This window comes from Meles meles, chromosome 17, assembly GCF_922984935.1.
Source record: "Meles meles chromosome 17, mMelMel3.1 paternal haplotype, whole genome shotgun sequence".
NCBI lineage: Eukaryota > Metazoa > Chordata > Mammalia > Carnivora > Mustelidae > Meles > Meles meles.
In genome coordinates this window covers 24,017,800-24,041,679 of record NC_060082.1, presented here as the reverse complement: position 1 = coordinate 24,041,679, position 23,880 = coordinate 24,017,800, and the positions used below count along the sequence as shown (strand labels likewise).

Sequence of the window (23,880 nt, the reverse complement as noted above, 5' to 3'; positions counted from 1 at the left end):
GAAAAATTGCACCAGATTTGCTAAACAGGCAAGAAAGACTTTATTTAGGACTGTTGTAATGAAGGAGAAAGATTGAACTGAACTCCTTGGAAACAAAAGGCCGGAGGATTTTTAAGTTCTGGACTGAAAGAGGTGGAAAAGTACTGAATGAAATAAGGAGACTGGTCCATGTGATTGTGCCATCATTTGCTAATTATCTCTTATGGAAGTAAGGGTCCTATCTTCCCATGGAGACTAGGAGGTAGGGGCTCTAGCTCCTTCGTTTACATTTCAGAACGATGGCCCTCTGGTTCTTGAGAAAGACATTTCTGGGTTGTAAAACTGGTGAGAATCTGGGAGAAGATTTAATTCTCAAAGGGGCAGAAAAAAGGATTGTAATTGGACTTTTTCTAAAGTAAATGTTCAAAGAACAGGGTGTTTAGGGGATCTATATTCAGGAAGAAACCTGACAGAAAATCAAACTGTCAGGAAATCAAATTGAGGGAAACTTTCAAGTCTTCTTGGTCATCTGACTCCAAAGACTTTTTTAAGTTGTAACTTGTAGAAAAAAATTTATTTTATACTATGCTGTTATCTTTCCTCTTAAATGTCAAAGATGTTCATTTTTTCCTGATAATTACATGCATTTTTGAACATATGGAATCTTAGAGTAGAAGCCAAACAATCATCAAATACGCAGACAGCGTATTCCCTCTGTGACCCTTTTAGACAGCATGAGGAAAGAGCTGAAATAAAATGTTTGCAATTGTAGAGGAGGAAAATAATTTTCCTCTACCTTCTAGGTTCTGTGGGTGTTCTCCCCTCCTCCTCAGTAATAAAAGAGTAACAAAAGAAAAATCAGTCAGAAATTTAATATGTATACCTCATGTATACAGGGCAGATACCCAGGAAAGCAGCAAAACTCCCCCAATGGTTCAAGCCATCACCTTAAATACAATCCTCAGCTAATGAAAAAAGAAATATGTTGGGAGTGGGGAGACTAGTTCTGAGGGGTTATCAAGATAATACAGTTAGGTTTTATGCAGATTTAAGTCTGGTGCCTTCTCCAGTAAAAAAGAGCTGTGGTCTAGAGTCATCCTTCTCTTCTTGGTACAGAGAGAGTCACCCTTACAAATGGAATTTTCTTCATGAATGTAGATTTAAAGGGTAGATTTTACTTTGGTTTAAGAGCTTCTCCCTTAGGCTACTTTTTATTAAAAATAATCAGACCAGCATGGTCTTTATGCTATAAAAAGCATATTCTGCTACCTTTCACAATTTAAGCTTTTTAAAAAGAATATTGTTTTGTCTTAAGCAGATCCATTTTGAGCATTGCAACAGTTTGACAGATAATCTTTCCTATTATTTCATTATGCAATACAGTGTACCATAAATTCTTTAGAAAGGTTTTCCAAAGCCTTTCACTTGTTATTCAACCCAGTGGTTAATACTCTGTTCTCAAAAGCATCTTCCTTTCCAATTCATAAAATCTCAGAATTTCAAACTGTGAATTTTAAACTTGCTAAGACACCCTTACTAATATAACTCATTTTTTAATCTATACAGCAATATCTTTTGGTAAATTCCTGACAAATGATTGTCACTGAACTTCAGTTACATGCTTTCAAGATAAACTAGCCTCTTTATGAATCACTTTATTATTCACTTGGCATTTGTCAATGAGCTTTGTGAGATTTTAAGATACTATGGTCACAACTTTGTTAAAAGAATAAATCAGGGAAGACCCAGAAGGTTATGGTCTGGAGTTAGATTTGGTGTTGACTGTGATTCCTGAAGAATCTGGGAGAGGACATAAGTATGCAAAATATATTATTTAAGGGATGTAAGGTTCCCAGCAAATTATTGGACCTTAGGCAAACAAGCGCTAAGAAAAAATACGGATTTCAGTTTTAAGATGCAGAGCACAAAGTAGGTTTTGGTTCTTGACAAGCAAAGGCAGAAAGCAGATGTGTTATTTAACTGGCCATAAAATTGACTTGCTACAAAATGCCAAAATTAGTGGTAAGAAGATTCTAGGAATATGTCATATCTGGAATTTCAGACAGGCAATCAGGTTTTTGCCATGATGTATTTATAAGGAGTAGTACAGTTTCAGCTATAAGAATAGGAATTGAAAGTAGGATTACAATTCCTGAGAGATCGTTGGAAAGAGCAGGAAATACAATCTTAAAACTGAAATCCAAGATAATGTTTTGGTCTCAGACATAATGTTAGTTCCTTTCTGTTTAAATTTGGCAGAAAGAGGAAATTATACGAGCAGCCCTATGAGTTTTTTTAAAAGATTTTATTTACTTATTTAAGAGAGAGACAGAAATAGTGAAAGAGAGCATGAGCAAGGAGGAGGGGGGAGAAGCAGTCTCCCCAGCTGAGCAGGGAGCCCAGCGTATGGCTCAATCTCAGGACCCAGGGATTATGACCTGAGCCAAAGGCAGATGCTTACCTGACTGAACCACCCGCGTGCCCCAAGTTTGTTTTGCTATTTGTTTTTTTTTAATTTTTAAAATTTATTTATTTGAGAGAGAGAGAGAGACAGCATGAGCAGGGGAGAGAGAGAGAGAGAGAGAATCTCAAGCGGACTCCATTCTGAGCATGGAGCCTGAAGCAGAACCTGATCCCAGGACCCAGAGATCATGGCCCGAGCTGAAGTCAAGAGTTGGTTGCTTAACTGAATGAGCCACCCAGGTGCCCCAATATTTTAATGTTTTTATATTTATTGGGGTTTTTGGTTATATACTTCATTTTTAAGTATTTAATTTAGGAAAATCCTAAATTATTTTGCACTTAATAATAAATATGTATCAAATTTGAAACCTGATTCTCCAAAGACATCAATTACAGTTCATTACAAATGAACTATGTAGTTTCCTTAATTCAGTCATGAAGTCAAATGAATTAATTATAGAGGACATTTATTATAGATTCTATGTATCAGAATTCAATTTTTTATACTAGTACATATATATCTAGGTATATATGCAATATATAGATAGATAAGCAATCTAATCTTATAATCTATCAATTTACCTATTAGACCCAGACAATGTAATTGTGAACAAAATAGACCCTCACACTCAAGGTGCTTTTGAGTCTAAAACAAAGCGTTTAGAAGAAGTTCTGGGAATATGTTATTCTCTGGCAATGATTATATTAGGCAGGAGTTATTTATAAAGCAGTGCATTTGAGTTGTGTTTTAGAAAGATTTGTTTTCCAGTTGGCTGCAAGATTTTTTACTCATATAAATGCTGTACCTACGTTGTTTAGCTGCCTATAAATTGGGATCAAATTTATTTACATATGTTATCTTAAGTTTCAGAATTCAGTTTATTTGACCCTAAAAAAATGTGTTTGGTATATAAGTTAGCAAAATATACTCAAAATATTTAAAAAGTATCATTTTTAAGTGCTACAGATATATTTTATAAACTAAAAACTGACTTGAAAGTGACCTTCAATCAGACTAATGACTTAACCATTTTCTGAGTCATAGACTGTATTTGAGAATCTAATGAAAGTTACAAGTTCTCATAGAGAAGGAGGAAACAATTCATGTACAAAATTTCATCTAAAATCTCTGGTTTCTTTTATGGGTCATTTGGAGTTCAGGAAAGATCCTTGTCATAGGTAAAGTGATATATTTTAGATCCCTGGAACGCCAACAAATAAACAATTTTTAGCTTTTTCAAGTTATAAAAGTTGAATTTTATAAGATTATTTTAGCCAATTAATTTTTAGATTAACCGAGTTTAGATGAAATATTCTGCTTTCACAGTAGCAGTAAACACGATGACTCAATATTTCCCTATGTTACCTTCCTTTATTATTTAGACTGTTTATTCCAAAGTTGTCATGGTGGATACTTTCAATTTTTTGTTACAATTAAGTTTGGAGTGTCTTATTTCAGGTTGAATTTTGTCAGCAAGGAAAAAAAAAGATCAATATCATTCTCTGTTGTAGAAGAATGAATTAAAAATCTTGATTCTGTGCTGGTTTTATTATGTGTGTTAGCAAATACTTATTTTCTATGCAACATTTATGCCATTGTACACTTCCCTTGTTTCCTTTTTCCTTACTTAATGCTCCACTCACAGGATCATAGGTTCTTGTTGGTAGGGCACAATGCATGAATAAAACAAGGAAGATTTATGGGCTTTTAGGATCAGTACTTCATCCAACTATCCACTGACTTGACATATTTACTAAGTGCTTTCTCTATGCCTGATGCTTCTTTACCTTATCTCATTTAATGTTCACAATATCCCTATGAAGTCAATATGGTTTTTCCTACTCATCTTTGAAAAGCAAATGAAAGCTTGGTATTAGAGATACACTTTGGATGAATGAAGTGTAAAACATGGTCCCTGTCTTCTTAGAACTTACACTTTAGTGGGGATCCACTTTAAAAAAAAAAGGTGGGTTAACACTATGATGGGCAAACAGAATGCATTGCAAGCGGCTGGCATGGACTTTAGTTGGAAGAAGAGGGTCTGCTTGAATAAATGACAGAAGTTCTGTTTCGCGTCAGAAGTCCTGGAGGCTCAACAGTGGAGAATGCACTGGAATGATGAGTGCCAAGGCTGGGGAAGTAGTTTGGGGACAGTTTCATAAAGAGTCTTGTAAGTCTTGCTAAGAAGTTTGGACTTGATGCTAAGAGTAAAGAAAGTCACTGCAGGGTTGTCAGTAGCCAAATATCCAAACAGATTGTCATTTGAAAGGGCAATAAATCTGATAAAAATACAGAATTAGTAAAAAATATAAAACTTGAAATGGACTGATATGGAGGCTGTTGCCTTCACTCCAAGTCTGAAGAGACAACTGTTCGGAGTCAGGTTGGAGAGAAGTAGACATATTCGAGCAATACTTAGAAGGTGTCATCAATACGACTTGAGGACTGATCGAATACAAGGTTATGAGGGGTGGCAGAGTTCAGGATTTGGTGCTGGTAAAAATCCATCTCCAGGAAAGGAAGAATTATCAGCAGGAAGATGAGTTCAATTTGGGGTAAGAAAGCCAAAGGGCAATCAGTGTCACAGATGTCTAGGGAGAAAATTTTAGGGAGCCAGTGGTCTACATGTCACATGATGCCAGAGGTCAGTTGAAATGAGAAAAGCAAGCTGTCTACATCAACTTTACAAACATAATTGAACATTTTGTCCTGAGAATCAGATTTGTTTAGTAACTTAAACTCATGCAGTTTGTAAATTCTAGATGAAATTAGAGCCCCAAAATTGTGACTCTAAAGTTCACACTTTGTGTGCTTACTTTTTTTTAAATACATTATTTTTTTTAGCAGTTTTCGATTTACAGAAGAATTGAGCCAAAAACATACAGAATTTCCACCATCCCTTCTCCCCAATTTCCACTGTTATTAGCATCTGACATTAGTTTAGTACAATTGTGACAATTAGCAAATATTTATACATTATTAATTAAAGTCCATAGTTTACATTAGGGTTTACTCTTTACTTTGTGCATTTTATGGGGTTTGACCAATGTATAATGAAATTTGTCCATCATTACAATATCCTACAGAATACTTTCACCGCTTAAAAATCCTCTGTAACTCCATCTGTCCATCGTAACTTCTTACACTCTCCTTCATGACAAGCCCCTTAACAAGCACTGATCATTTTGTGCTTTCTAAGTTATTCAGCCTTTTTTTTTTTTAAGATTATTTATTTATTTGAGAAAGAGAGAGTGTGTGTGTGCTCTGGGAGGGGCAGAGGGAGAGGGAAAGAGTGTCTTAAGCAGACTCCGTGCTGAGTGCAGAGACTCACTTGGTGTTCCATCTCATGACCCTGAGATCACAACCTGAATTGAAACTAAGAGATACTTAATGGACTCTGCCACCCAGGTGCCTCGGTATGCAGCCTAAGTGAGCCCTCTTTCATTTAGCAATATGCATTTGAGTTTTCCTCCATGTCTTTTCACGGCTGGAGAGCTCATTTCTCTTTACTGTTGAATAATATTTTTTTTGTCTGGATATACCTGTTTGTTTTATCCATTCAACTATTGAAGGACATCTTGGTTACTTCCAAGTTTTTGCAATTATGAATAAGGTTGCTGTAAGCTTTCAAGTGCAGGTTTTGGGTAGATAAATCATTTGGGTAAATAGCAAGGAGCACAATTGCTGAATTATACAGTAAGGGTATGTTTTGTTTTATAAGAAACTGTAGACTATCTTCCAAAGCTGCTGAATGATTTTGCATTCCCACCAGCAGTGAATGACACTTTCTACTGTCCCACATCCTCACTAGTATTTGGTGTCATCAATATTTAGGATTTTAGTCATTCTAATAATTGTGTGGTGGTATTTCATTGTTGTTTTAGTTTGCAATTCTCTGTTGACATATGGTGTTAAGCATCTTTTCATATGCTTACCTGTCACCTGTGTATCTTCTTTGGTGAGGTGTCTGTTTAGGTCTTCTGCTTATTTTCAAACTGAAGGTTTTTTTTTTTTTCCTTATTATCACTTCTTTTATCAGTAACATTATGTTATTTTATTTATTTGTTTTTAAAGATTTTATTTATTTATTTGAGACAGAGTGAGAGAGAGAGACAGAGAGAGAGAAGTAGGGGCAGAGGGAGAGGGAGAAGCAGACTTCCCAATGAACTTCCCAATGAACCATATGTGGGGCTCGATCCCGGGGCCCCAAGATCATGACCTGTGATGGAAGGCAGATGCTTAACCAACTGAACCACCAGGTACCCCATTTTATTATTTTTTTTTAAAGATTTTATTTATTTTTTTGAGAAAGAGCAGGGGGAGGGGCAGAGCGAGAGGAAGAGAGAGAATCTCAAGCAGACTCCACAGTGAGTGTGAAGCCTGACTCAGGACTTGATCCCACAACCCTGAGATCATGACCTGAGCTGAAATCAAGAGTTGGATGCTTAACTGACCGAGACATCCAGGTGCCCTCTCTCCTAAACTCCTAAACTGCTTAGTTTTGTTTTTCTAATTTTCTTTATATTTTAATATGTTCAGTTCATTAACATTTAGTACCATCATGTATATAATTGGATGTAGGTCTAACTAAGTTGTTTCCTGTGTCTCCCTACCAATTCATATTCCTCTGTTTTCTCTTTTTACTTTTTTTTATTATTTGCTTTTTTTTTGAGGAATTCAAGTTTAATATGCCTATTGGCTTTTTAGAAATTATCTTTTGAAATTTTTTTAGTGACTACTTTAGGAACTATGCTACACAGGCTTAAAATGAACTCTTCACAGTCTCCTTCATGTTAATATTGCACAATTTACTTATTTTTTAATATTGCAGAATTTATTGAAGTTAGAAACTTTGTACTTATTCTACTATTATTTTTATAAATTTCAAATTCTACAAGATGATACTATAAATTTTTCTTTGTAAAGGTATGCATATTTTAAAGAAAAAAATGTATCTTTGTTCTTTCAGATATTACTCATTTCTGATACTCTCCTTTGATATCTGAAGTTCTAACTTTGCCTCTGGTATCATATCCCTTCAGCATAAGGACATTTCTTATAATTTTCTTATAGTATGATTCTAATGACAACACTTTTTTTAGCAGTAATTGAAAAAGTCCTTTATTTCATCTCTTTGAAGGATTTTTCTCTATGAAATAATGACTTAATAGTTTTATCCCCCCTCTTCGTTCTGGAGTTTAGGATATTGTTTCACTGTCCCCTGGTTTCCATGGTTTCTGATGAGAATTCTTGGCCATACAACTGTTTTTCTTTGGCTGCTTTCAAAATATTATCTTTACCATTGGTTTTCAATAATTAGACTACAGGGTGCTTGGGTGTAATTGGTAATTTTTGTTTGTTTGTTTGTTTATGTGGTTTGGGATTCTCTGAGCTCCTTGAATATGGAAGATTATGCCTTTAACAAAATTGGGAAGTTTCCAGCCACTATTTCTTCAAATCGTTTTCTGTTCTATTTTCTCTTTTGTGTTCTTCCTGGAAATCCAATTACATTATATAAGACATTTTTACATTGTTGCACAAGTCCCTGAACTCTGTTCCTTTTCCATCCCTCTTCTCTTTGTTTTTCAAATTCAATAAATTCTGTTGATCTATGGTCAAGTTCACTGACTCTCCTATGTCATCCCCATTCTACTTCACAGACCATCCAGTGAATATGTTTTGCTGATATTTGAGCTTTTTGTTTAATTTTTAAAATATTTCCCATTCCTTTACTAAGTTTTTTTCTATTAATTTGACCATATTTGCTTTACCTCAGTGATGATACTTTTATTCACTTTTTTAAAGCCCTCGTCTGATAATTCAAACATCTAGATCATCTATTTAAAGGCTAATGTTTATTGGACTTAGTTTGGACATTTTTCTGGCACTTCATATACTGAATAATTTTGCAATGTATTCTGGTTATTATATTATGTTGTGAAGCCTGGGTAGCTCCTATATTTCTCCAAAGAGTGTTGACATTCTTATTTCGGCAAGCAGTTAATTTAGTTCACTTGAATGCAAACTCTGTCACCCTAGTAGTTGGCAGTGATTCAAATCTCCCTTGAGATTGCTCTTATTCTGTCCCATGCATGCGTGGCTTAGAGGTTTGCTGATGTCTTATAAATTTATACACAGAATTTGTGACTTCTCTTCTCCGCCCCTCCCTTTTCTGGGATTTCCTACTCATCCATAATAACATTTAACCAAATACCTGGGCACCTCATGGCCCAGCCAAGTTGACACATAAAATTGTCTCACTGTATCAGGTTCGTCGTCATGTTTTGAGAGTGTCCCTGCAAGACACACATTATCCGCTTATCTAGTTAAGGAATTCTGAGTACACTTCATCAACTTTCATACCAACCAGATAACAGCTTCTTTCTGCGTTTCTGTGAACAATCTCTCATATCTACTTGTATTTTTACTTATCCTTTTCTTTCCCTAACATTGTCAAATAGAACTTTCTGTGATGATGCAGATGCTTAAATCTGCAGTGTCCCATACAGTTTTGAATTAGCCACAGACAGCTTTGAACACTGGAAATGTGGCTCGTCTGATAGGGAAATGGAATTCTTAACTTTAGTTAATTTAAATTTAGACAGCCCCGTGTGGCTAGTGACTACTATATGGACAGCGTACCCATGAACATGATTTTGTTTCCTTTTTCAAAATATATTGGCTAACTGACACATTTCTCAGATAATTTGCTTTGATCTACTTAGTTAATTAAATAATAATTTATGGGGTCATGCTTTGTGTAACATTAATGTTAAGCATTTTTTTATTCTTTTTCTCAGTCTTAGAACTTTTTTAAAACTTTTTTTTTGTATCTGAAAGTTACTGATCTATTCCAACACACACACACCCCCATAGAGTCAAAAATCCTTTTACTTTTACTGCTATACAAAATAAATAAATAAAAAAAATGGTGTGTTTTTATATGCATGGTCACTGTAGTCATTCTCCTTTTGCCAAGCTTCCTAAGCATGTTAAAATTATTATAAATCTGCGTTTTTTCCCCCATGGAAACTGTTAAAGACTATTAGTTGTGCTATATTTCTGAAGCCTCTACCCCTCAATTATTTCTAAGAAAATTACTTTTAAGCTTGTCAAGAAATTTTCCTCCTAATCTCTGCTAATTTTCTAAGTGCTGGTAATTAGCACTGATTGAATTAGGTATTGTTACTCTTCTTTATAAAAATAATAAGAATCTTTAAAAATAAGTCCTTGCAATTCATTATTTTGTATGTTTAATTTTAAACTGTGGATGTGACCATTTAACACACCAATTGAAGATTTTTACTTTATATATTACAAATTTTTCAATTTATTTCATGATCTTTTGATATTTATCATTTCAGGACCACCAAACAATTTTGAGAGCATGGGCTGTAAAAGATTTTGCTCCAAATTGTCCATTGTATGTCCAGATATTAAAGCCTGAAAATAAATTCCATATCAAATTTGCTGGTAAGTTTAGTCTCAACTGAGATACTTTGAATTTCCTCCAACTGTGATAGTAAGAGTTATGTCTCTGAAATTAGTGGCAACTTAATATATATATTCATGATTGTATAGAATAGAAGGATTTCTTTTTGTCATCTACTTGTTATGAGAGAATTTATTTACTTTAAAAATGGCCAGGTAATGTTTTGGGAGTGAAATTTTTTCTCTTTTTTTATAATTTGGTGATTTAATCAACTGAATTTACTGGACACCTTGGTAAGACTATAAATAGATTAGCACTTACAGTTTTATCCATAATATAAACACAGGTCTTCAATGTTGCAGCCATTAATTTATACTATGTTTACACATAAATAGGTAGTGCTTTGTTATAAATAGTATCTACCTATTTTTGTTATAGCTAGGTGGTGCTTTGTTATAGATTACTTAATACATATGTAAGCTTACCATGCATTAGAGTAATATTAAAGTGTATTGTAATGTTAAAATATATTCAAGTGTATTAAATATATTTATTTGGAGATAATAAATTTATTTGAAGATTTATTTGGAGATAATATAGATTTTGAAAACAGTTCAAGGAAAACATACATGTGAGTTTTTTAAAGTCATTTCATATGATTTTATTTCATATACTTTAAACTGTCATTTCAAATACTTTAAACTGTTAAGAAATTGAAAAGTAAGATCATATTTTATTTTTTTCTTAAATGTTTCCATAGGAACTAATTTTGATCCAGGAAGTAGTTTATGTACATTGAAAAAAATGACATCCTTGGTTTTTTTTTTAACATTTCGCCTTAATAATTTAAAGCTGCAAGCATCATTAAAATGCAAATCATTTTAACTATGTGTTAACAAATGTATTTCTTCATCTGTGTTTATATATCTTAAAATGCTTACCTATTTGTATGTGATATTTAAACGAAAAATTATAAACACCAAGAAATTTCCAAATATCCAGAAAACCATGAAACTTTTGCAGTTTAGTTTGCTGTTTTTTATCTTTTACTCTTGATTTTTAATGACACTAGTTTACCAAAAATGTATAAACTGTGGCTGCATTTTAGTATTTGTTTGAATGTTTGTTTTAAGTACAGATATTGATTTAAATGATTTGTGATAATGGTGCTATGATTTTGTTTTGTTTTTAAAAAAAACCTGTTCCCTAAACTGAAAATTAAAAATAAAAGCACCTCTTTTGTAAATGGCTTTGTGAAATTTAATGGAAAATACATGTAAATTCTACATCTACTACCTGTTACATATGTAATTAGCTTTCAAGAAATGCTAATTGTTTATCTAAAAGACTTTTGCAAGTAAGCTGCCTTCTTTTTATTATTATTTAGTAAAAGGAATTTTTTTTTAAAGATTTTTATTTATTTATTTGACAGAGAGTGAGATCACAAGTAGGCAGAGAGGCAGGCAGAGAGAGAGCGGGAAGCGGGCTCCCGCTGAGCAGAAAGCCTGATGCGGGGCTTGATCCCAGGAGCCAAAGGCAGACCCCCTGAGTCACCCAGGCACCCCAAAAAGGTTTATTATTGCAAAATTTTTATCATGCCTGATAATGACTTAATATGAAATTATTTTAAGGAAGGCAGCAATGACATTAAGTCCTAAAAATGTAAATTTAAATTTTAGTGCCATCACTTAAGATTTAGATAGCCAAATTAGTATTCTGAACCCTATTTTTCTCTTCTGTTAATTTATGTTATTGTATGTATGAGGTCTCTATTTCATTGGTTAAGATTATCAGTAAGGATTAAATAATAGCTGAAACATATTAGGTGCTCAATAAATGATATCAGATGTGGATCCTAAAACGATATGTAGATTGGGAAGACAAGTTATAATTTTGAATGTGTTATAACTTAAGATTCAGAAGAGACTTTAATTCTTTCCCCTTCTTCACAGGCACTAGATAGGTTTACAACAGATAGATCAAATTCACGGGAATATTCCACCTTTACAAACAAAAAATTACAAAGACTATTTACATTAATTCTCTTTCATATTATCTTGCCATTATTTTGATAAGTCCATTGAAATGAATGTGATAGTTAAAAGTTCTATCCTGACAGTTTGTCACAATATTTCTTATTTATGATACCTGCTGAAATCCCTTTTAACGACATCTGTCTTCTTTTAGGTTGAGATTACAACACCTCAGAAGAACTCTTTTTTTTATATTATAAAAAGTAAAAGCATCCTACTTTCATTACAGTGTCATAAAACAGTTCAGAGTGATCTATGAGACTCTTAAACCAATATAATATATTTCACATCTCAGCCCGAGGTGAAAAGATTACAGACTTTACCTTTCAAAAGACAGTATATCAAGCTGGCACTTAGTTTGTATAGTAGATTGTTAAAATAATGGTCTTCAATGAACCATGTTCCCTGTGTCTGTCCAGTGTTGATGGGATCTTGCAGTTTATTCCGTGAAGAGGTGAAATGTAGTTCTCTACTCCTTGAATACAGGCTGTTCTTGTGACTGTGACCAGAATGCGACAAAAGTTACATTTTATGACTTCAGAGGCTAAGTCTTAAAAATCTGTGCTTCTGCTTTCCCTTCACTGGAAAACTATCTAGAGAACTGCATGTAAGGAATCCCAATTCAGGGGTGCCTGGGTGGCTCAGTCAGTTAAGCATCCACCTTTGGCTCAGGTCATGATCTCTGTGTCCTGGGATCAAGGCACAGGTTGGGCTTCCTGCTCAGTAAGGAGTCTGCTTCTCTCTCTCTCTCTCTCACTCTCTCTCTTTGCCCTTCCCCACTGTTGGTTCTAGCCCTCAAATAAATAAGTAAAATCGAAATAAAAAAAAAAAAAGATTCCCAACTTAGCCTCCCTAAGGATGGAAAATCACATGGGAAGTGACGTTTTTCCATCCCAGGCTCCCCATCTCTCTAGCTCCCCACTTACCCAGAGTCAACCCAGAGAGTCATGCTGACCTATAGAATTTTGAGAAATAAAAGTATTGGTTGCTCAAAGTTAATGAATTTTGTTTGTAGTTATCTATGATTTGGCAATAGATATCTAATATCATTTGTAACAAAATAATAATTGCTTTAATCTTAAACCAATATTCGAGAATATTCACAATATTTTTGTCTTTCATTCTCATGAGTGTTAAATAGTACAATTCCAATTATACAGGATATAAAATGAGATCATTTTATTTCTGTTTATTTAAATAGCCTCTTCAGTACATGCTAACTTGTGGAACTACTACCATGACTATAATTTATATTTAAAAAAAATAAATCCATGGTTTTAAAAGATGAAAAGAAGAAACTTCAAAATTTGAGTTATGAGTATATAAAATATTAACAAGTAAAAATAATATAGTGATCTAGCAGCTATCTCTTTATGCACATCTATCAGTCATATCATATATGGATCCTTTTCTTCTGAACAAAATGACTATGCTCATTAAACTGTTGAGTTGTTGCAATGTCATTTGAATGAATTATTATATTATTGATTATAATTAAAATAATCTACACTTTGATGGGAGTTATAGGAGAGATGTCTATATGGGCATGATTTCAGCAGCAGAAAAGACATGTTCTTAACCTATTTCACCGAGAGAGAGAAAAGTAAAAATAGGTCTGGAGATAGAAAATATCTTCAGTAGAATAATGGCTATGATACAGAGTTTGTGAATGTAAACTACTACAAGTCTTAATGAGATTCAATAACATAAAAGTATACTTCATAGACAAGATGGGATTGGGAGGGATAATTTGATTATTTTAAACACCACAGATTTCCTAAGAAGAAAATAAACTCAAACTGGCTCATAGAAAAATTTACTTTCAGCGATTTTCCTTTTTATGATAAATTTGTCAAAGTAAAGAGTTCGATAGCGCAAATCCTGGAATGAGACTATCCTCAGTCAAATTTCAATTCTACTGTATAGTAACTACATGACCTCAGGCTTCTTAATTTCTCTCCGCTTGAGTTCTTTGATATATAAAGTGTGGATAATAAGAGAAACTATCTCATAGAGTTATTATAATTTAAAAAACACTCAAAAGAACATCAGCCACTAGTAATTGGTACCTATCAAATTGATGATTTTCATGAATCTTGAGTACATATTTCTCATCTTCCTAACAAATCTATATTACCTTTATTTCTAGGAAAAGTGACTGAGCATTGCTCATGATGTCTTACAGCTTATTATAGACATTCAAAAAGCATATAGTTCTCAGTGCATATATCTTCCAGAGAGTAGAAAAAGAAAGATCTCTTCCCAACTCATTTTATGAGGCTGACCTAGCCATGATACAAAACTTATTGAGGATAAGATAATGAGAAATTATTAGAAACCAATTTAATTGACTAACATAGTTGAAAAATTATCTAAAATATATTGGCAAAATTATCAAAGTAATGTATTTTTAAAAATAATATATCATCACCAAATTGAAGTTATTCCAGAAATAGATCATCATGTCAAAGGAAAAATAAAATTTAATGGATACAAAAAAGGCTTTTGAGAGAGAATTTAGTATCCATTTATAATCTGAAGAAAAGGAAAAGAAAGAAAGAAAAAGTGTTAGAAAGCTATGATGAAAATATTCCTTAGCCTAAGGAAAATCATCTGCACAGTAACCTAGAGGTAAAAAAAGAATATTTAATGGCCACCTATTGAAAGTCTGCCTTTAAGATTAGGTACAAACAGGGATGCTTACCAAAACCTCTTTAACTCAGTGTTTTCCTGGAAATCCTAAGGAGTGCATTAAGACTATTAAAATAGATAAAAGGAGTAAGCAGTGGAAAGCTAGATATAAAATTGCCATATTATTTAAATAAGATTTTCTACAGTATTCCTCATTCATTTCTATGATTTCCAAAATTAAATCTCTCCCTCAGTATTCACTATGAGGTTCAATCTTGTATCTCTAACTCTATAGTCAGTATCTCCAATTAGGTTTCTAACAGCTTTCTCAAAATTAAGATATCTAGAAGTATTTATTGATTTCCCCTGACTTTAAATCTGTTTCTATCCCATTCGTCTCAACACCATCTACTTAGAACTCAAGCCAAAATCCATGAATCGTTCTTCGATCATTTGCATTCAGTCCATCAAGTGCTATAGGTTAGACTCCCCGAGAATCCCAGGCTTACCCACTGACTCAACCCAGGTTCAACCCATGATCAGGGCTGTGTCAAAACACTCCCCTAGTCTTCTTTCCTGGCTATCCATGAGTTCTGCCTATAAGCCTACTGCTGGTCTTCATGTTCCCCAGCACCTTTGTAGTAGTGATTACCATTTGTGTGCTATAGTAGGCTGCTACATCTTCGTGCCTTCCATGGTAGCTTGAACTCAATAGTTTCCTCTTTCCAGTACATTAATGCCAGCATTCTTTCACCATATCATTATTTTTAAAAGATTCTCTCTGGTGGATTATTTTTTTTGTCAACCTCTGTAGAACAAAAGTCAAATGGTACTATAGCTCTGGTTGTGTTAAATCTCTTTTCCAGTGAGAAGTATTTTTTTATCAATACACTTCTTTTTTAAGAAGTGGCAGTTGGTACTGAAACATAGGAAGAAGTAATGGCAGTGTTCCATAGCTATGACTAATATAAAAATGTAGTTTTGTAACATTTTGTATTCTCTGACAGCCTCTTGTGGGACTAGCAATTCTAGTAAAGTCTCTCCAAGGTCATATATCTGAACAGAAATCACCTAGAAAAAAAGGGTTCCACATTGTTGAGCCCTTCACAAATATTCTCCTTTTAGTGGCAAAACCAGGATGAAAAAAGCAAAACATTATAATAGCCCAGGTTTCACACATGTTTCTATAGACTCAATTTTAATCAAAATAAAACCAAACCCTTATCTCTTTCTTCACTCTATATTCCAGAAATCATTAATAAAGAAACAAAACATTAAAACAAAAGAAACATAAGGAAAAATGTACTTTATTAGGAACTCTTTTATTGAAAAACCTTGAATGAACTTAAAGAATAAACTGAGCTCTCCAATGAGTTAAATCTAAAAGAAGTTGCTGTTTATCTCCTCGTCAGACGAAATTACTCAGAAAATTAGTGGGAGATGAATGCCGGTTATATGAGTAAACCAATTGCTAAATTTAGGTTGCCACTCTATCTTTACCTCCCAGAAAAAGGGTTATATCATCTGTGGGTGAATATTCAATTGCCTTTTATTTGTCAACTAATTTTTTTTTCAACATACTGGGTCCTTGAAAATTTTCTACCTCACTTGAACAGATGTACAAAGACATAAAAATCAAATTGGTAAAATTTCACCCACACGTGGTAGAGAAGAATATTAAATATCAATTTATAAATAAATTTGTATGAGTAGAAAATGTAAAGATCGGAGTAAAGACTGTAAAAATCGGTTTGTAAATTGTGAGTTTTCTATAAATTTTATTTTCCATGCTTTGACTATGGTATTTCATAAGTAACGGAATTGAATTAACGTTCGTGAATGAAAGGAAGAATCATACCTCAATAGTAAACTGTTGACTGAATGAAATTTTCTCTACCTCACAACTAAAACATGCCTAGAAGAATGATTCATTATACTAGAACAGTAGCAGTTCTAGGAATTTAAAAAAAAAAATTAAAAAGGTTTCACATGCAATACAAATTAGAGTATAGACAAGAGTATTTTTAAATATCATTGATAATACTGTACAAAAATATTTCTTATTGTAGGTAGTTGTGACTACCATTATTTAAAAATATTGTTTAAAATATGCACACGTGTTCATCTGTGAATATACACACACACACACACAAATCTTGGGGAAATGATGTGACTAAAAATGAAAGCCTTGTCTCATTTTGCTGAAACACAAGACATCCCAACGCTTCACTTTTTTCTACCTAGACAAGAGAGTAGAAAAGTATTTCCAAGTAATATAAATATTGGAAATTATGTTAGCTGTTTCTAAATAACATATGTATGTGCAATGCTTGACTTTCACCAAGTGGTAAGGTGTGAGTTTTTCATGCTGAATAATTTCTTCGTTTTCCATATAACACCCACGTAGATATCAGTTTAAATTTCATTCTTACAAACTACTTAAGAACATAATGCTTTGAATTCCTACAATTTCAAAAGATGAAATACCCCAACTTTGAAGATTCTCCATTTTTGGATAAAAATATTCTCTTTGATGTTTGTGTTATTGCAGAAATCATCAGAAGCCACTTAACCTAAGGCCATGTTCAAGACCAGCACAATTTAGAGAGTCTTTGAATTTTTTCTTTCTCCGCTATTTTTTACTTTATAAAAAAATCAAACATGCAGCTTAAATATTATACAATGAAAACTTGTATTCCCTTCATTTACATTCAGCAATTAGCAGTTTCCCACATTTGCTTAATCTTCTCTTCATACACACACACACGTGCACATGTGCACACACACGCACACACACATTTTAACTTCAGTGTGATTTTCCAAAGAATGACATTCTCTTATATACCCAGCATAACATTTTCATGCCTAAGAGGGTCAGATATTTTCACGGGTCTTGTTTGTATTTAAATTTTGACAGTTATCCCCAAGATGTCTTTTATAATTGCATTTTTATAATTCAGTATTAAATCAATATTTGTGGGTATTTGGGTGGCTCCGTCTGTTAAGTGTCTGCCTTCTGCTCAGGCTGTGATCTCAGGGTCCTGAGATGGAGCCCCTAGTCAGGCTCCCCACTCAGCAATGCTTCTCCCACTCCCTCTGCCCCTCCCCTTGCTTGTGCTCGTCTCTCTTTCTCAAATAAATAAATAAAAGCTTTAAAAAATAAAAAATAAAAAAATCAATATCTCATTTTTCATTGCACTTGCTTTTTCATTTTTTTAGATAGAAGATTAGTATAGACAGGAATGAGCCTTCCCGTATACCCTACGCATCTCACAGCTTCCCAGGATGTTAATTTCTTATATAACTATATCCATTTAATCAAAAGTAAAAAATTAACATTGATGTGAATTATTTTTAAGTGAAATATTATCTTGTCCTTCATTCCTCCTAGCCAAAAAAAAAAAAAAAATCATTAACTTATTTGTTTTACTTTTTTTGTAGATTTTAAAATTTTAATACGTGGGTCTATTGAATAGCCAAACCAGCTTTCTTGTTTGTTCTCTTTGACACTTGGTGAAATTGCCATTGAACATTAGGTATTTCAAGCCATTTTCTTGTGGACCACTTAAAATTGAATTAACTCAAAGCATCGTTATGTTTTTCTCCATTAATTTTCTTATAGTCTTGTATTTCTCCAAGACTCAATTGCATGATTCTGAAAGCCAGAGTAGCATATTCCTTCAATGTTTGGAAAGTGCCAGCCATATTCTATTATAACCCAGATCTATGATTTTCCATCTCTAAAGTAGTTTCTTGATAACAAAGATTTATAAAGAAGAACTGTTATATCCTCTTTCACTCTCATTTACTCATTCAAAACATTTTATTGAGTCCTACTGTAAACAATTTGTTAGTCTAGGTACTAGTGGTATGATTTAAAAAAAAAAAAGATGGACTAGCTGTCTGTTCCAATGGCAGATTTTATTTTCTTCACCTCATCTTTTTTTTTTTTTTTTTTTTAAGATTTATTTATTTCAAAGAGAGTGAGAGCGTGAGAGAGTACGAGCAGGGAGAGGGACAAGCAGGCTCTGCGACTGGTGTGGGGCTTGATCCCAGGACCCTGGGATCCTGACCTGAACTAAAGGGAGACACTTAACAATGGAGCCACCCAGGTTCCCCTACGTCACCCTTTTTTTAACCAGTGAGCCCGTATAGTTTTACGTTCTGCATCCACTCGAACAGAGCCTGTTTTTGCCATGTAGAGCTTCAACTGTGACCTTATGATCTTCCTCCCCTGCCCTTGTCACCCTCCATATATGCCAAAACTCAGGATTCCAATTATGTACTAGTTTCATCAGATTTTGATTGATGAATTTAGTCAATCTGACAGACCTATTTAGGTAAAGTTTTCATGATTTAGTATAATATTTTTATTCCTGAAGTAATTACTTTTGTATTGAAAAGTGTCTTAAAATGAGGAATGAGATCCTAATACGAGGATAGTATAATATCCTAACGCTTTAATATTATCCTGGGATGTTTATTTAACAATGCCTCAAGACAGACTGCGTGAGAACATACTGTGCACGCACAAATGTGTGAGAGAGACTGCGAATTAGGTTTTACTAATGAATAGGAATGTTGCTGAAGAAGTAGGGAGTGACTGATGACAGTTATAGGTAAGGGTATAATGTTTTAACCAGATAATAAAGTAGCTCCAGGAGTAGCATGGAGTACAGTGGAGATGACACAAAGAGCCTCACAGGAGTGATTACTTATCGAGCTATTAGGATGTCCAAGTGAGACAGACTGAGGGATTGAACCAGAGTGGTGATGAGGGATGTGGAGAGTGAGAACAGATTCATGAATCATTTTCAGATATATTCTGTAGACCTAATAATCAATTGATTGTGGGAATCAAAGAAAGTGAAAAATCATTTTATTTTCTTTTTGCCATCTTAATCTCTTTTTTGTATATCTTCCCATTTAATAGAAATTGTATTATAGTAGCTTACTAATTGACATTTAGTTGCTTAGATGTTTAATTCTAGAATAGAAATTTCTCTTTTTTTTTTTTTTAAGGTTTTGTTTTTGAGTAATCTCTACACCCAACATAGGGCTTGAACTTACAGCTCCAAGAACAAGTGTCGCATGCTCCACTGACTGAGCCAGCCAGGCACCCCTAGAATATGAATTTCTTAAATGCTTTGTATCTAGTGACAAACACAAAGCTCAACTCACAGTATCTTATTACTAAAAGTATGCAGACTATAGTGTAAGAGTTAAAAACTTAAAAGATCCAGTAACAATGTTCAAAAGTAATACTATAACTCAGTAAAATTAAAATATGTGACAATATATGCACATAGTCACTAACATCTGTTTACACAATTACATGAAGGTTTCATGAACACTTAAATAAAGGACCTTTATGGGGTGCCTGGGTGGCTCAGTGGGTTAAGCCTCTGCCTTCGGCTCAGGTCATGATCTCAGGGTCCTAAGATCGAGTCTTGCATTGGGCTCTCTGCTCAGCAGGGGACCTGCTCCCTCCTCTCTCTCTGCCCGCCTCTCTACTTGTGATCTCTCTTCAAATAAATAAATAAAATCTTTAAAAAAAAAGGACCTTTATTTCAGTTTTATTTATTATAAGAATAAATGTAGAAAGAAGCAAAATGTCTAGCAATATGAGAATAGATATATGAGACACATAGATGTGTGGTGTATATGTATTATCCAACCATAATCCTTATTAGAAATTATATTAAAATGAAGGTCAGTATAAATGGAATAAGTAAGATATGCAATTCCTTAAAGTAGGGTAACAATTTTATTAATATAATTCACGTATAATGAATTATATTTCATTTTTATATAGAAGCGTAATACTAGCTAGAAGGTGGTTTTGCTGATAATAGTTGTTTTTAAATTTATTTATAGATTTTACATTTTACATTTTTTTCCACAAGGTCCAAATTATCAAGTATAATTAATGCCATGAAAATATTTGCAAATGGTAATATCTAAGGACGCAGTGTGTTATTCACTTAATTATGACTGGGGGTTATGTTTGTATAGACTATAATAATTTGTATGAGCTGAAATTTCATTAGGTTGATAAAAGATAATGTATATGAATTTATGAAATTGTGCAATTAGCATATTGTTATATTTTATAACCCGTGACAAATGCCATTTAATATTTTAATGTAACAGTTTCATTTGTGCCAAGTTCTCATTTAAGCCATTAGCTATTCTGTATCCGTATATTTATACAGACTAAAATTGATGATGAATCAGTAGCTACTTCCTTCTCGAATGTTAACTCAGCTTCCAGTGACGAATGAAAAATAAGGCAAATTTAAAAAGTGATAGCTGTTTTTAAAAAATCACCAAGGTGAATGTAAAGAGCTGAGATGTTATTTCCAACAAATTTTGGCAGTATATGTGTTTGAAAATAAGGAAAAGAAATTTGCAACATCTTGAAATTGTAGATTAGTAATTTTGATGAAATCCATTCCTCTGTGGATTGTGTGTATTCAACATTCTGTTTTTCAGCTTACTACGACTCAGTCTTGTCCAGGACTAAAATAAATACGTATTTATATACATTCCTATGTCCATATATACATACTCAATATCATAAAAGAGGTTTTCTTGAACTTGTGTGATAAACTTCAGATGATTACCTAGTGTAACTTCTAGGTTAAATAGTATGGGGTCTTTTCTGATTTTTAATACACAATGCTAATTTGCTCTTCAGAAATGTGTAACTTACTTTTGCAAAAGTGGGCAATATTCCTTTAACTCTTGCCCCTTGGGCAAATGAAAAATAATATTAAGAACATTATTATTATTACTATACTAATAGTGGCAGTCAGCATTTATATAGTCCTTATTATGTGCAAGGAACAGTTTTTTTGTTTTGTTTTGTTTTGTTTTGTTTTCAACAAAGGGAGAGAAAGGGGGCACCTGGGTGGCTCAGTGGATTAGGCCGCTGCCTTCGGCTCAGGTCATGATCTCAGGGTCCTGGGATCGAGCCCCGCATCGGGCTCTCTGCTCTGCAGGGAGCCTGCTTCCTCCTCTCTCTCTGCCTGCCTCTCTGCCTACTTGTGATCTCTCTCTGTCAAATAAATAAATAAAATCTTTGAAAAAAAAAAAAAAAAAGAAAGGGAGAGAAAGACTCTTTAGTAGGCTCCATGCCTGATCTCATGATCCTAAAATCACAAACTGAGCCAAAATGAAGAGTCAGATGCTTAATTGACTGAGCCCCTCAGGTGCCCTGGATTACCGTTCCAAAGCACTTTTTGTAAATTAACTGAATTAATTTTCATCACCACCTTGTAAAGTCATGTGTTAGTTATCTATCGCTGTGTACCTGTACCAATCCCAAAGCTTTTTGGTGTAAACAACACATTTATTATCTCACAGTTTCTACAGGTCAGGAATTTGAGAGGACTGATGGTCAGGATATTTATGATGTTGCAGTGAAGACGTCAGCTGGGACTACAGTTACATGAGGGCTTGACTTGGGCTGGAAGATCTGCTTCCGGTGTGGTTTATTCTTGACTCACATGGTTGGCAAGGTAGTTCTGGCTGTTGCAGCAGGCTTCCGTTCCTTATCTCTTGGACTTTTTCTTAGGGCTACTTGAGTGTTTTTATGATGTGGCCACTGGCTTCCCCCAGAAAACATTGACCTAAAAGAGAGCAAGGCAGAAACCACAATGTCTTTTGTGACATAGCCCTCACTGTCCCACCCTGTAACTTCCACAATATCCTATTGATTACACAGATCAGCCCTGTTCTGTGAATACCAGGATACAAGAGCCATTATTACTCCAGGACACTTGATACCATAGATAGATTTCATTAGTATGGTTGACTCTTGACCAACATGCTTTTGAACTACAAGAGTCTCCTTTTTGTGCATTTTCTCCCAATAAATACAGTATGGCACTATAATTGTATTTTTCTTATCATTTTCTTAATAACATTTTCTTTTCTCTACCTTACTTTGTTGTAAAAGCACAGTATATAATACATGTAATATACAATATATGTGTTAATCCACAATTTATGCTTTTGGCAATGCTTCTAGTTAATGATAGATGATTGATAGCTAAGTTTTAGGGCAGTCAAATGTTCTATGTGGATTTTCAATCTATGCATAAGGTTGGTTCTCCTAACCCCTGTGTTCTTCAAGAGTCAACAGTATTCTCATTTTGCAAATGAGGAAATGGAGACACAAAGATATTAAGTGAAATGTTGATGATGCTGTACTAAGTGGTAGAACCAAGCCTTTAATCCATGTTCTCTGTCTCTAAAATGTGTGCTGTTAAGAGATATGTGGTACTGTCTAATAGTTTAATTTATTTTGATTTTCAGTTTTTGATTACTAAGAGAGTTGCACATTTTCATGTATCTATTGCCCATTTAACTTCTGTGTTTATTCATATATAAAATACATCCCTGTACTCTTATTTTCTACAGAGATTACTATTTTTCTCTGAGGGAATTATAGAGATTTCTCATATTCTAAAATTATGAACGTTTTGGTATTTTAAAAATTGCATTTTTTTTTCAGTTTGCAAATTGTCTTTGGATAGCATTTATGGTGTTTTAACTAACAAAAGTTTTGTCTATTTTTTTGTACCTTTGTGCTTTTTGCCTCTAGATTATTCATGGATTCATCTTTTAATACTTCAAATCAGTTTACTGTTCCAAAAGTTACTTTCTATAAGACAGAATTTTAGGAACCCCTAGAATTATCCTTTAAGGTCAAAAAAGAGTGGGTGAAGCGTGAATGACTGAAATGCCCAACTTATGTTATTTCTTGGAATCTGTTGATATGAATATTATGTTGAAGAACTGTAGGAGCTGTTTGGTGGAGAGTTGGTGGTATTGAAGAAGAACACCCAAGTAGGCAAGGACTCATTTAGACCTAACATTTGGCTCAATTACCCATTAAATCAAGCTCCCTTTGCACTGAGGAATTCCTTTTAAGTTGCACATGTCTCCTGGTAAAACTGAAATTTCAGCCTTCTTTTATACTTTTACTTTGTTCAGATTGTTAGATGACCATCTAGTTGAGAGTAGCATCTATCTGTCTGTCTACCTATGTATCTATCATCTATCATTTGTCATTTAGTAAAATCATTTTGGAAGGAAAGGGAAAGATTTAGTTATTATGGGAGACTGTCAAGAGGCAAGCGGTTACTAGTAAGTATGTACTAAATGTCTACTCTAAGTGATGAGGTGAGAGCTTCCTTTGCAATTTTGTCCAGAGTAATGACACTACCAAAAAAAAAAACTGTCACAGATTACACATAACAGCTATAAATATGGCTACGGGTTGTCATGTGTCTAGGAGGATCAGGTAAATTGTAGCATCTTCCCTTACTGGT

At 33.8% G+C, this 23,880-nt stretch overlaps 1 protein-coding gene across 5 annotated transcripts in view; it reads left to right on the top strand.

Annotated features, from left to right (window-relative positions):
• KCNT2 (potassium sodium-activated channel subfamily T member 2) overlaps positions 1–23,880 on the top strand; it is a 344,600-nt gene that overhangs the window by 178,942 nt on the left and 141,778 nt on the right. For all 5 annotated transcript variants that reach the window (XM_045982454.1, XM_045982456.1, XM_045982455.1 and 2 more), the window contains exon 13: positions 9,808–9,916. In XM_045982454.1, the coding sequence (XP_045838410.1) occupies positions 9,808–9,916 (109 nt within the window). The remainder of the gene's footprint in view (positions 1–9,807; positions 9,917–23,880) is intronic.